General features: G+C 41.7%; 2 protein-coding genes across 2 annotated transcripts; one reads left to right on the top strand and one right to left on the bottom strand.

Annotated features, from left to right (window-relative positions):
* Window positions 1-386: 386 nt before the first annotated feature.
* On the top strand, window positions 387-5,209 carry LOC138977929 (uncharacterized). The gene is made up of 3 exons (XM_070350528.1): window positions 387-1,213; window positions 2,762-3,090; window positions 3,764-5,209. The coding sequence occupies exons 2-3, from the start codon at window positions 2,772-2,774 to the stop codon at window positions 4,273-4,275; spliced, it is 831 nt and encodes a 276-aa protein (XP_070206629.1). The 5' UTR covers window positions 387-1,213; window positions 2,762-2,771; the 3' UTR covers window positions 4,276-5,209.
* A 797-nt stretch (window positions 5,210-6,006) lies between these two features.
* On the bottom strand, window positions 6,007-8,073 carry LOC138979164 (testis-specific gene A8 protein-like). The gene is made up of 3 exons (XM_070351970.1): window positions 7,840-8,073; window positions 7,259-7,449; window positions 6,007-6,690 (listed from the first exon to the last, which is right to left on the bottom strand). Exons 1-3 carry the CDS (start codon window positions 8,070-8,072, stop codon window positions 6,230-6,232), a joined length of 885 nt encoding a protein of 294 aa, XP_070208071.1. The 5' UTR covers window position 8,073; the 3' UTR covers window positions 6,007-6,229.
* Between the last annotated feature and the right edge of the window lie 6,715 nt (window positions 8,074-14,788).

The following is a 14,788-nucleotide window of genomic DNA, read 5'->3' as shown; positions in this document are numbered from 1 at the left end:
AAAATAAGTCGAGCACTGACGAGATTATCTGCTCTTAGTTATCCTTAATTGGTGGGTCTTTATCCGTTGGAAATTTCCTGAGTAAATCCCGGCTTGGCCCCCATGCGTCACGTTTCAATATATCACATAAGGTGATTATGAACGGTTAGTTACTACTAACTAACCACACCACGATCCACTCTCGCAGTCATACAAATAAATAGAATGAACAAAAGTATAAGTTTCAGACGCCTGTTTATATATTATCACGCCACCTCCCTCGAGACTTCACTCCAAAAGATGGTTTTACGTTCAAAACGTAAACAAATGGTCACTGACAAAAAATGCCAGTTAAAGTTTACACGCTGATCCCGTGTATAGCTAGAAAAGATAGCTGTCTGTGCTGGTTATAAGCAGGTGTCACACACCCCACGTTGTCACCACTCAAATGAAATCATTAATACACAAGATGACAAGGTGGTATTAGGGCGCTATGACATGGTGCACTTAGCTTTTTGCCACTGAGTGGGCGACCCGTTAATAGTCTATCTCCACAACTGTTCCGTTGAATGTAGTGCCGGCTGGCGTGGCAACGAAGCAGGGATTAGTGGAGATATCAGGCGCCTCACTCAGTCGCTGAAGATCCTCCCCGTAGTCTACCAGAAGATAGCAGACGTGTAGATTGGCAGGATGACGACAGTGACAGCAACCACCAGTACACCAGAACACCAGGTTACAGCATACCCGCAAATACGTAGCGTAGCAGTACGTAGTGTTGCTGCCGCAATGCTTGGTGTTTTTTGTCGGACGGGCGCCTGTGCCGCCTTGCACGCTTTTCTAGGGTGAAAGGGTTTTTGCTGAGTCATGCGCGAGTTCACGCGAGATTCAGATATGTTCTCGAAACGTCACTTGACACTTCGACTCGCAGTAAGACAGACCGGTCGGGTAGTGTTGTGGCACTGTTTCGGACTTGAGAGGTATGAACAGCTTTCTATTGTTTGTGATTGCAACGTAACATGATTATGTTTTAATAGAGAGATTAAGAAGCACTAGACCGATTTAGTAGAGACTTTCTTCAACCAACCACATTCGTTTCGTACCATGTAAGGAAGTGCTACGTCACAAAAGTTGTGTACATGTGACTTCCGGTCATCAGTGAAACGAAGTTCACACAAAAGGCACACACCACTTTCGTTGATTTGGGCTATTCCACGAATCTACTTTCGTTGACTTTGTAAGTATGTTTTGGTTATTTCTGTGTGGAAACCTTCAATATAGGCCTATAGGATATAGGTTACTTGATTGTTATTTTAACTGTTCATATCTTCCTACTTTAAGGTCTGGATTGGACGCTAAAGTCGATCTTTCACTGGATTTCTGAAGCATACATTTGCCGGGTTGGGCTGGGGAAAATCAAAGATGGCAGGCAGGGGCCGACTGTCGCTTCACGACTTCAGTGTTTTATTTCTTCCCTAATATGATTACAATACTTATATTTTATAGGGCAGACCTTAATTTGTGAATTGTCTCAGTTTGAAAAGTTGTAAATTTTATGAGTAGTGCTTCGGGTTGCAAATCAATCGCACATGTGTTGTCGGCGCGTGTTCGGGTTTGGTAGTTCATAGTTGGTTTGGTTCGATTACCCTTTACATTTCATAATTTATAATAATATTATGAAGGCTCACTAACTAAAACAAATCCAAGGATGGATTTGAAACCTATTTTCCCTCTTGTTTGTACTTATTTTGGTTAGTGAATTTGTGTTCTCGTCTTTCATTCATTTGGGACACATTAAGTAGTAAAGAATAAGCATGCATGTTTATTTTCGTTTGACTTAACTTGTCTTGTTACTTTTTATATTTAGTCAAGTTTTGACTAAAAGTTTCGAGGGGAAATCGAAACGAGGGTCGTGGTGTATGTGCGTGTGTGTGTGCGTGCGTGCGTGTGTGTGTGTGTGTAGAGCGATTCAGACTAAACTACTGGACCGATCTTTATGAAATTTGACATGAGAGTTCCTGGGTATGAAATCCCCGAACTTTTTTTTCATTTTTTTGATAAATGTCTTTGATGACGTCATATCCGGCTTTTCGTGAAAGTTGAGGCGGCACTGTCACGCCCTCATTTTTCAACCAAATTGGTTGAAATTTTGGTCAAGTAATCTTCGACGAAGCCCGGACTTCGGTATTTCATTTCAGCTTGGTGGCTTAAAAATTAATTAATGACTTTGGTCATTAAAAATCTGAAAATTGTAAAAAAAAATAAAAATTTATAAAACGATCCCAATTTACGTTTATCTTATTCTCCATCATTTTCTGATTCCAAAAACATATAAATATATTATATTCGGATTAAAAACAAGCTCTGAAAATTAAATATATAAAAATTATTATCAAAATTAAATTTTCCAAATCAATTTAAAAACACTTTCATCTTATTCCTTGTCGGTTCCTGATTCCAAAAACATATAGATATGATATGTTTGGATTAAAAACACGCTCAGAAAGTTAAAACAAAGAGAGGTACAGAAAAGCGTGCTATCCTTCTTAGCGCAACTACTACCCCGCTCTTCTTGTCAATTTCACTGCCTTTGCCATGAGCGGCCGGACTGACGATGCTACGAGTATACGCTCTTGCTGAAATATGGCAGCTACTTGACTAAATATTGTATTTTCGCCTTACGCGACTTGTTTGTATTGTGATTACTTTTAAAATGTTAGTTGGAGTGTTACATTCTTTCAAAAGCATCCTCTTATTCCTGGTTTTTTTGTTTATTTTTTTACAGATTTGCCGCAATGGACTACTTTCCTGACTTGTTTGACTCTGAGTTTTTAATCGATTACATCGATTGCGTTGATTCCCTTGATGATGGCTTGACTCTGCTGGCCAATGGAACTGACGAGCTGCTGGACTTGGCCATTTTGGATCGCCTTTTCCGAGCGAACGCCAGTGCCAAACGAGGAATTCTCTGTGAAGAGTGTGACCTTTTTAGCTTGCCGCAGAACTTTGTGCAGAAGTTCTTTCGGTTTCACACTACAGATGATGTTGTGCAGATGAGTGACCTGCTGCAAATGCCAGCAGAAATGCAGGCAGTCAACGGGACCAAAGCTTCAGGTATATTTTTTATATATATATATGTATAATATTGCAAATGCTCAGGCAGGAAAAGTAAAAGAAATAGACAGGTGATGTTCCAAAATAAAGAATCCCAAAACAAAAAGGGTTAAATTGTTGAAACGTGTTAAGACAAAAACAAAACATTCACTAAATACTTCACCTCTTTGTCTTAGAATTGAGCAGAACAGACAGCTTTTTACCAAAACTAGGCAGAGATTATCATACAAAGTATAACTAAGACCACAGTTTTTTTATTAGTTTAGGGGGGCTTGTTTGCAGTGTGTGAGTTTTTTGTTCTTCAATTAAAGTTACATTCTTAAAATTGTAATTGAGGTGGAATGTCCCTGCTGTAGAATGGGATACTCATTCACATGCACTGCTTAGTGCTTTAGTCCAAAGTGTCGTCAGAATAGAATTTTTGGGGAATGAATTACAGTTACACCAATGACTGAATTAGATCAGATACAACATTTCATAGTAAGGAGGTGTGTGGGTTGTCTGTAGCAATAACACGCACTTTGCTAAAGAGAATGACTTCATGATAAGAACTGACTTGATATGATTCCTTTTGACTAAAGACTCATGTTTTTTTTTAGTCAGGATGGTTTTAAAGAAACTTTAGTAGTGACTCTGCAAAGTTTTTATATATTTTTTCATTATTTATTTTCAGGCCTAGAGGTGCTCTGCATTGTCCTCCGACGCCTGGCATATCCATGCCGTTTCTCCGACCTCTGCGCCCTGTTCCCACGTACTGAACCAGAGTTGTGTTTGCTCTTCAACCTGGGTATTCACCATATATACGACAGATTTCATCATAAACTCACAGACTTTGACCAGCCGTGGCTTGCAGTTCCTGAGCTGCTGCGCTACTGCGATGCTGTTGGAAGGAAGGGAGCACCCTTGCCCAACTGCTGGGGTTTTATCGATGGGACTGTGCGCCCCATCTGCAAGCCTAAGTACCATCAGCGAGAGGTCTTCAATGGGCACAAGAGGGTGCATGGGCTCAAGTTTCAGAGCATCGTCACCCCGAATGGCCTTGTCTCCAATTTATACGGACCAATTGAGGGACGGCGGCACGACTCGGCTCTGCTGAATGCCAGTGGCGCCATGGACTACATGGAGCAGAATTTTAACGCAAATGGAGCTCCTCTGTGTTTATGGGGACCCAGCATACCCCCTTAGGCCTCATCTTCGCCGTCCTCACAGAGGTAACAACCTCGCTAGAGAGGAACAAGAGTTCAACGCCGGCATGACCCCTGTCAGGTTGGCAGTGGAGTGGGGTTTTGGAAAGATAATCCAAGAGTGGGCCTTCCTGGACTACAAGAAGAACTTAAAACTCTTTTTGTCCCCTGTTGGGAAGCTGTACATGGTGGGAGCTCTACTGACAAACTGCCTTACTTGCATGTATGGCAGTCAGGTGGGGGATTATTTTGATTTGGACCCCCCGTCAGTGGAGGAGTACATGCAGTGAGCGATTGTGTGTGTACTGAAGTTTCCTGTATGCATATATGCCTAGTTGTGCTGATCAGGTGTTGTGTGTGAGTAAATGCATACCATCTGTATGCAATTTAAGTCGGCTAAATCAGTAAATGAGATATGAATATGTGCTTGGGACTTTTGTTTTCTGATTGCTTTTTTTTTTTTTTTTAAGTTTTTGATAATTGCGATAACATTATTCAATTATCAATGACACACCATACCATGAATTGAGCCATGCCTTTCAGTTCTTTTGTTTTTGATACACCCTCTTCAGAAAAGTGCAGATGTGTAGTACCGGTGGTTTGGCCTTTATTCGAAAGTAAATGTACCTTCTTACCTCACTCTTGTTGTTAAAGTCAAGAAAAAGGTGTGTGTGTGCACGTCAAAATGTGAAAGCTTGGAGCAGAATGTGTATTTAACATTCACAAGACACATACAACACAAAGAAAAAACATGGGTAATGTTAAATACATTTAATGCAACATAACGCTTTTTTTTGTGGCCGTAACTTGACCAGACACAAACTAAAAATAACATTTTCTTCAAAGGCAGCAATAAAGTATCAGTTCTTATTTTCTGCAAGGTACACGAAGCAAATCCTATCACCATGCAGATGCTGAATGCACACAAACTATCTTGCGCAATGTCACCTGCTATTGCGTAAAATCAAAATCATGCTACCACATTCATTAGTTGACTAGATCAAACACAAAAGGATAATCTCACAATGAAATACACACACCAAAAGAGCTACACGAATGATACACTCATTCACTATAACCTTTCCATTTCTAGACAAGAAGATCATTGGCTGCCTGTATCAAAAAACAAAATTCACATCTGAGTGAAGTCATCGTAAACCCCCAAAGCCTTTAAAAACAAGATTAGACACAAAATCTTGCTATCACTTTGCTTCATGTCGACTAGACTAACACTTTCAGCGCAGGATAATTGCAAATACACAGACATGAATACACTGATGTGCAAAATAACATATCGCCCACATTGAACAAAATCAACAAGCACTTGACTTGAAAAAGCTAACTGAAAGTGAAACACTTACAAATAGAGAGAAACCCATTTTACCTCTCGCAAAGTTTACATTTTGTGCCCTAGGCAAGATCAAAACGTTCAAACAAAATTCATTCTGGGTGATGTAAAACTTTGAGCAGGCCACGGTAGTCTGTTGGATTGCCAACTATAGGCGATAACCTCAATCTTTGTTCGACTGAAAAGTATATCGCCCACATTGAACAATATCAACAAACACTTGACTAGAAAAAGCTGACTAAAAGTGAAACACTTACAAATAGAGAGAAAACCATTTTACCTCTTGCAGTTTACAAATTGTGCCCATAACATGATCAAAAAGTTAATACAAAAATGCTTCTCTGGTATTGTTTATATTGCAGTCTGTTTGGATTTTCAGTTAAAGCAGACAACCCTACCAATCATATCTTACAAAACTATTGACATTTGTATTTTAAACTATTTCTGCCTCGCTAACATTTTTAACATCTCCATCATGATGTTATTTTGGTTTGCACACTCCTGTTGCCTCATTCTCGTTTCTTCTTCTCGCATCTTTCGTTCAAAATCCAACCTTTCTCTCGCAAGATCCTGTTCAACATCTGCAACTCGCTTTCTTTCTGCCAACTCAACCTCTGCCACACGCTTTCTCTGCCAGCTCCTCCTTTCTGAATTCAATTTCACGCATTCTCACGTCAAATTGGTTGTCAGCTTGTTGCTGCCTGGAGTCCAAGTCAAGTTTGCGCCACTTCTGCTGAGCCTCTAGTTGATCCGCATCACGCTGCGTTAATCGCTCCAGGAGCCGATCTGCATCGGATGTGACCTGTCTCCTCTTTGGGCCCCTAAATGGTTTCCCCTTGGCTGTTCCTGTTGGGGTCATGGGGGCGACAGGTGCTGCTGGTCCGGTCGGGGCGACAGGTGCTGCTGGCCCGGTCGGGGCGACAGGTGCTGCTGGTCCGGTCGGGGTGACAGGTGCAGCCGGTCCTGTTGGGGTCTCAGGCGTTGCTGGCCTTGTAGGCAGCATAGGACGTGTCCGGTCATGTATGGCTGCATGTTCCACTGGGGGAGGTGGCGTGGCATCATCTGATCCTGAATGATACCAAACACAATAATAAATACAAGGGGGAAAGCATAGACTTTAAGTGTTTCAGCTTTACAATGTGCTTACAGGGAGTAAATAATAAGACAACAAATCAAAACAAAACTGTTACGAAACATTAACCCTACCTCTTGATCAACCAAAAGAAAAGCATTTTCATCCTACAATGCAGATAAAAATAATACAATCATGTAAATAATGAGGGCGGTACACTCAACACAGAGACTGTCAGGTTATAGTTTCAATTTACCCCTGAAAGTTGTGAGTATTTTAATTGGTGAGTAAAAATATTCATCTTCTCGCCACATGTGAGTCAAGTTGCTAAAATTTTGTTTGGTTTGGCTAGTCAATTTTCAGAATCAATAGCCAAAGGCGAGAAAACCATTTGTTGGACTTTCAGGGCTGCAAGGGGAAACCTTTTAACACAGAGACTTGTATTCAGAGCGGGATTAGGGTGTCGCATTTTTAAATGGAAAACTCATTCTCATGCTCATTGCGTAGAACTATATTATTCAATACTACAATGTTTTCAAAAAGGAGAAAGGAAAGGAACAGCACCTTCTCCCGAGTTCTGGCGACCAACCATAGCTGCCTGCCTGATTGCGAGATCCACCTCTGCGGTCTGTTCCTTGACCTTGCTCGCCTTGGTCTTCTTTTGCTTCATCTCCGCAATAGCGTCATCAGACAGCATAATGATCTCGTCTAGGCCAACATCAAGATGAGTGCGAGGTGGCTCGTCAATTCCAGATCTATTGAAATAGAACATTCAATGTCATACTTATCATCAACAAACAAAACTTCTGAACAAAAACAACATGGTGAATAATTTTATGCAACATAAAAGCACATACTGTATACATGCTAGTTGCTATTTTTGAAGAGAAAGAACTTGACATATCCTCCATTAAAAATAGAGTTCTTGCATTCATACCCTGCTCTCAAATTGATTTTTATATTTCTCAGTCATAGACAATCCTACAAATACTTTGGAAACCATTAGTCACCTTAGCCAGGAACATTTGTTTCTTTGTTCTAAAAGATGTCCAAGTGATTACATACATTATTAAATCAGGATTCAGGTCAGATGTCTTGCCTGTTTGAATGGAGAAAAACAGGATGAAAAAGAAATTGCAACTTACGCTTTGAGCTGGGCTGCCACTACGCTCTTTCGTTTGCCCATGAGCAGCATCACCCTGTCCCGGAAGCTTTTGGCGGTCCTCACGCTTTTACAAAGATTGGATGGCGAGGTCCACAGCTTCTGGGCAACCATCTCCCAGGACACCCCGTACTTGAACGGGTTCATGAGAGCCACCTCATCAACTATCTCCACATCCATGGCTTCGGTGAACGAGGTCTTCCCTGGTGTTGACATGATTACTGAAACAAGTCGCGTAAGGCGAAAATACAATATTTAGTCAAGTAGCTGCCCTTTTTCAGCAAGACCGTATACTCGTAGCATCGTCAGTCCACCGCTCATGGCAAAGGCAGTGAAATTGACAAGAAGAGCGGGGTAGTAGTTGCGCTAAGAAGGATAGCACGCTTTTCTGTACCTCTCTTTGTTTTAACTTTCTGAGCGTGTTTTTAATCCAAACATATCATATCTATATGTTTTTGGAATCAGGAACCGACAAGGAATAAGATGAAAGTGTTTTTAAATTGATTTGGACAATTTAATTTTGATAATAATTTTTATATATTTAATTTTCAGAGCTTGTTTTTAATCCGAATATAACATAATTATATGTTTTTGGAATCAGAAAATGATGGAGAATAAGATAAACGTAAATTTGGATCGTTTTATAAATTTTTATTTTTTTTTTACAATTTTCCGATTTTTAATGACCAAAGTCATTAATTAATTTTAAGCCACCAAGCTGAAATGCAATACCGAACCCCGGGCTTCGTCGAAGATTACTTGACCAAAATTTCAACCAATTTGGTTGAAAAATGAGGGCGTGACAGTGCCGCCTCAACTTTCACGAAAAGCCGGATATGACGTCATCAAAGACATTTATCAAAAAAATGAAAAAAACGTTCGGGGATTTCATACCCAGGAACTCTCATGTCAAATTTCATAAAGATCGGTCCAGTAGTTTAGTCTGAATCGCTCTACACACACACACACACACACACGCACAGACAGACAGACAGACAGACAGACAGACAGACACACATACACCACGACCCTCGTCTCGATTCCCCCTCGATGTTAAAATATTTAGTCAAAACTTGACTAAATATAAAAAAGCAAGGGTTCATCACTATATATGTCACTGGGTCTGGTTATTCTCACTTTTTTTTTAATGGATTGAGTTGTGTACAAACTATATTGACATCCCTGAATCCACTGAAACAAAATACAACGCACACTGTATGTGCTCGCCTAGATTATATGTGAAAAAAAGGATATTCAGTAAGTTTTAAAATAATTCTTAAAATATAAACTTAGCTGCTACCAATCTCTAAAATGTTTGATACCAGATACAAAACTCCTGCTACTGCTAAAGTGCTATACAAAGCTGATTGTCTGTTCATATTATAATGGATGCCATTTAATTTCCCTTGCAGTATACTGTCTCAGTGTCTCAGTGCCAGCTAAAAGCAAAAAATAGTATGGAACCTCGACTCTTTTTCTACATTTCATGATTTTGTTTCTCTCCATTCTCCGGTTCAAGTTTGACTAAGAGTAAGAATGAGACTGACAGCCACAATCCAATCTGAGTAATCAACAAACCTTCGAATTGATATATTATCCTTTACTTGTACAAATTATCAAAACTTAATGAGCACAGAAGAGAACGTATGAAGCAAAGAATTCACAAAGTTGGTGGCAACTTACCAATTTTCGGCGCGTGATTTCCTCGCTTTGCTTTAGGACACTGTTCTTGTTTTCAGCCGTGGAGAATGACGCTAGGGGAATTAACTGCAACTCTTGGCGATGACGAGTTAGGTCCCCTGGCTCTGCGAACAGAATTTCTCAGCTGCATTCTAAACCGCGAATTCACAACGCGCGGTGTTGAGTATTTCGTTGTGCGCGCGCATCCGCGGCTGGCAAGAGAAAGTGAGGTGGCGAAAGGAAAGTGGTGGCCTTTTCCCCCTACTAAATCGCTCTACTACCACATTCGTTTCGTTGGCATTTTTGGTTGTAAAACGTCACACCTTTTTGAGTACACGTGACTTCCGATCTCTACGAACAGAAATTCGCTTCGCCAAGAGAAACGAAATTCGTAGAATTGGTCATTCTGACGAAAGTGACTTCGGTCGCGTTTTATATTCGAATAGTCATAAAATATGCCTACCTTGTGTAAGGCCAAAAAAAAAAAAGGTCTGTTTACGGTAACATAGGCCAAAAAAATAGGGTCGGTAGGTCGGGATTTTTTTTTTTCCCCAAAAAACTATATTTTTACGTTATTTTGCCAAAAAAACAAGATTTTTTTTTTCCCCCTCAAATGCCAAAAAAAAGTCTAGGGTCGCGCGAAAAAACTAGGGTCGGTCGGGTTACCGTAAACAGACCTATTTTTTTTGTTGGCCTAATCGATGTATGCTCTGACATCTTTAGGCGCGATTTATCATTGAAATGTTTTTAAAAATCAAGTTTGAAAAGCCGTAAAGCAGGCTTGAATTGGGTAAGTGAGTGACTGAGCAGACGAAAGAAATTTCAAGATGGCGACCCAAACACCAGGCCGACTCAACTTTTCAGTCGGCTGGTCAAGCCGCCTAGAGGAGAAAAATGCATGAAGCAGTTAAAGTTTATGATGTGTTGAGTTGTGGCCTGAGTATCTGATGCGTTTCAGCAGAAGTGAGGCAGCTGGTATTATCTGATCGACACTTCTGAACCGGTGCGACCAGCGAAACGAAATTCTTCTGTCCTCTTAACCGCTGTACTAGCGACACATGGTGTTCCCCCGCCGAGTGTCTTTTGCAACCACGAAAATGCCAACCATATGAATGTGGTAGCCCTTCTTAAAGTCTCTATTAAAGTGTTATTCTGTAAGCCTACTATTGAGGTAAAAGGAACGATATGGAGTTGTAACTTCTGCTGCGGAAATGTGCGTGGTAGAATGAGAGCTATTTTTGGTCTTGACCTTGACTTGTTGTGTTTTTATCGTCTTGGGTTCATGCGTAACTTTAACGTTGAATTGTTGCCTCGCCCCAGTGTGTATCGTTGCCTCGCCCCAGTGTGTATCGTTGTCTCGCCCCAGTGTGTATCGTTGCCTCGCCCAAGTGTGTATCGTTGTCTCGCTCCAATGTGTTTTCGCACCACTGGTTTGTTTAACCTAGATTTTATTCGTTGATGTATAGTTATTAGCATACATTTTGTGTTCTTCAGGAACCTGTGTGGGCAATCCCCATGCTTTTTCGTTGTTCGCTGCCATCACTAGGAGAAGACGAGGTATGCACATATGCATTGTGAATATTGTGTTTGTAAGAAAGTGTGTATGACAACCTATGGCGAAATGTGCAATTGTTGTAAACTAAGAACAAATTGTGACCAGATTGAGCGTTGCCATCTTATTCAACTTCGTAATAATGATGTCATTAATGCAGTGTTAAACTTGTGATAAAGTAAAAGCATAATGAAAAGGTGATAGATGCTATTAATATGATAACTGTACATCACCTTTTAGCACTAGTTTTTATGCTCTTAATCATGACTGTTCTTTTGCTTTATTGCAGTCTTTTACGGCCCTGTATGACTCGAAAATAAAAGTTTTACAATCTTGACATACATCCGTCTTGCGTCTTGTGTGGAGGCAGCGACACGTAGGAACGTAGGAATAGGAAAGCTCAACAGTCTATGTAGGTAGCTCTCCTTTAAGCGAATCCGCTTCCTTTGTATGGCTACGCCCGTCGACGTTTTAAAAGCCACACCCCCGGTACTGAGTTTATCTTCTGCGTTGAAATTCTCCAACCCTCGGCCCAGAAACACCTGACGCCTACGTCGTCAAAACATATATGGTGGCGATAGGCGGTGACTCCTCCCTTGTCCCAAGAGCCCTCCTGTACTATGCAGAGCAGGCACGATGACATCAAAAATATCACCTCGTGTTGAAATCCTCCAACTCTTAGACGAACAAGTACCGTCTCCTATCGTGCCTATGTTAAAGTGGGCTCGTTTCAAGTCTTTCCCAAAACACCTTGAAACCATCACGTGACTCCACGTGTCCCATATCCAGTCCAGTCATAGTTGATTTCGCCAAGCAAGCAAAATCACGCACGTGGAACTCCTGCAAAACGCAATCCCCGTGGTTCGCTATGCTTTGTCAGCGGTTTCATACCGTCACCCCGACTCAAGCACAGGCGCTTTCCATCACAATTGGAGATAGGCACTCGAAAGAGTGTTCTTATCTCCAATCCATGTCACTAAATCGTGACACACACACACACACACACACACACACACACACACACACACACACACACACACACATACACACTCACACACACATAGGGGAAGGGCTCCTAATATGGACCGGCTCCAGATCATCATACCTCTCCATGTGATCACTGCTACACCCAACCCCCATTGCCCCAACAGCTCACACTTCGCGATTATTCGGATGAAAGTGGTAGTGATGATGAGAGGAGCGAGCCTGGAGATTCAACAGATACAGAAGATGTGTAGAGACCCAACTAGACACAGACCTAATCGGTGTATGCTCCATCAACTAGATAGTAAAATGTTCATTTTCATAATGGTCGTTGGAAGCCATTTTGGATTTGGGGCTTTTGTACCTTCGTGTCTACATTTTTGCAAAAGGCATCCAGGATAAAAACATTATTTAACCTTCAAGGAAGCCAAATCAACTGAGAAACGGACATTACAGCCTACTAGGAAGGACCTTTCAAGACTTTGCAAAAGTGACCGTTCAGACATGAAAATTGGCGGCCATCTTGGTTTTGGACAAAAATAGGCCAAATCATATAAATAATACCAAATATGAATTCCCCATGCCAAACTATCATAGAAAACATGTTTTGTGCAGCATTCTAAGCCAAACTAGTAAAACGTTAATTTTCATACTGGCCGTTGGTGGCCATTTTGATTTTGGGGCTCTCAAAAGTTATGCCCACACTTTCATTTCATTTTCATTTTCATTACTTTCGCGAGGGGCACCCATTCTAAACATTTTATTTAACCTTCACATAAGTCAAATCCATCGAGAAACGGACCTTTGCTCTCAACGGTCACGGAATCCTTGGATTTGACCCAACTAAGATGTCTCCATTTGTACTGCGTACTAGGCTGTTTCGCTATACGATCGTTAGAGTGTTTAGGGAAGCGAAGTGCACTTGAAATATCAGTTTTGTAATTGCTTGGTAATAAGTCTGTATTCAGTGTTTTACAAACACAAGGCTGAGTACATTGATAACGCGCCTTCTCACTGGGTAGAACGCACTACCTCCCGTGGGCTTAGACCGGGTAGCCTCCCGATTGGCTTATCGCCACTGGGATTTGGAGGGTAACCTCTGTCGTTAAATAGCTGATCTTTGTGTTAAGCTGGACAAAGCGATTAGTGACAGCTGTGAGGTGCTGTCAGTGACAGTGTGTGAGAACCAAAATTTGGATTCAGTAGTTTCGGCCAGTCTTGCCCTTCCTGATGGATCCTGATAACCGAGACTTCATGACGTAAGCATCGTCGTCATGAAGCTGCACAGTCTATTTTGAGGTCAGTGGTAATCTGACAAAGTTGAAATGGATTTCGACAATTCGACGATTCCCTCTGATACTACTAACGGATGGGAGTTGAGTGACACTATCTTCGTGATTTCCGAGATCGTGCTTGGCATTCTGACCGTTCTGGTCAATTCCCTTGTGCCATTAGCGTTATGGCATCACAAACAATTACGCTCGCGGGCCAATTATTACATCTGCAGCCTAGCTGTATCGGACATCCTTGAGGGACTTTGTGGTCCAACTCTGGCTGCCGTTTCTCATTCAGGACTGCCGAAAAACTTCCACGGATGTGTTTTGATTAACTGTACTGTGACAGTCTTCGTGCTAATCTCGGTCCTCAGCCTTGTATGTGTCCTGTTTGACCGTTTCATGTCCATTAACAGTCCATTGTACCGTCGCTATTCGGAAACATCTATTATCCCTGTTATTACCCTGACAGCTGCCGCCTGGGTTGTGGGAACTCTGATTGGGCTTATTCCTCTGATGGGCTGGCATGAAGATCCTCAGGGCTTTACAACCTGCAGCTACCGGCGGGTCATTCCTCTGACTTACATCGTTTACGTTACTTTCTTGGGATCCCTGGTTCCGATCCTCTTCCTCGTGATGGTTTTCCATATAAAGCTGTTTCTGCATTATAAAACACAGCACAATAAGATTAACACGGCATACGGACCTTGTTTATCAAGACAAAAAGCACATCGTCGGCTTTCGCAGCAGAGGGAGATTAAAGTGACGAAAACTCTGTCTCTCATCTTCGCCTTGTTTGCTGTCTGCTATTTTCCTCTGCACATCATCAACAGTATTAATTTGTGGTCTCCTGACACTGACGTCAGCTTTGACCTGTTAAAGTTTACCATCTTTCTCTCGCACGTCAACCCTCTCATTAACCCCGTAATATATGCGTTCAACCAACCGAGATTCATGAACGTTTTTAAAGACAGCTTTCTCCGTTCCTCGGCGGCGTCAGCTACAAAACGTTTAGCGGCAGGCGAACCAGCCAACACTAAGGAGGGGCTTGCCCCAACGTGCAGCTCAATAGGACTCTACACAGCTTTTGCCGCGTCCACCAACAGCATGCACAACGTCGGCGAGCAAACGCTGAATGCTGAATGTGTAATGCATGAACACAGATCTGACTCGACAAGAAAGGAATTTGTCATGACAGGAAAAGACCCATCATTGATGACAGTCTGGACTGAGGGCTTAAGGAAACACAAAGAAAAGGAGACGACATCTGTCGGTCTGCAAGAAGGTGCGGTCTATACCATGGATGAAAACAGCAAACTTAGTTCTTCTGTCAACAGCGAACCACCCGTCGCGGCAGAGGAAGGCAACAATACAACCTAGTTTGTCAAAGGCGTGAGTATGGTAGTTCTCCGACATTCTGATGACCAACACGTGGGTCTTAC

The sequence above is a fragment of the Littorina saxatilis genome, linkage group LG10 (genome assembly GCF_037325665.1).
Source record: "Littorina saxatilis isolate snail1 linkage group LG10, US_GU_Lsax_2.0, whole genome shotgun sequence".
Classification (NCBI taxonomy): domain Eukaryota; kingdom Metazoa; phylum Mollusca; class Gastropoda; order Littorinimorpha; family Littorinidae; genus Littorina; species Littorina saxatilis.
Note: the sequence above shows the minus strand (reverse complement) of the source record. Positions and strands in the feature narration are given on the sequence as shown.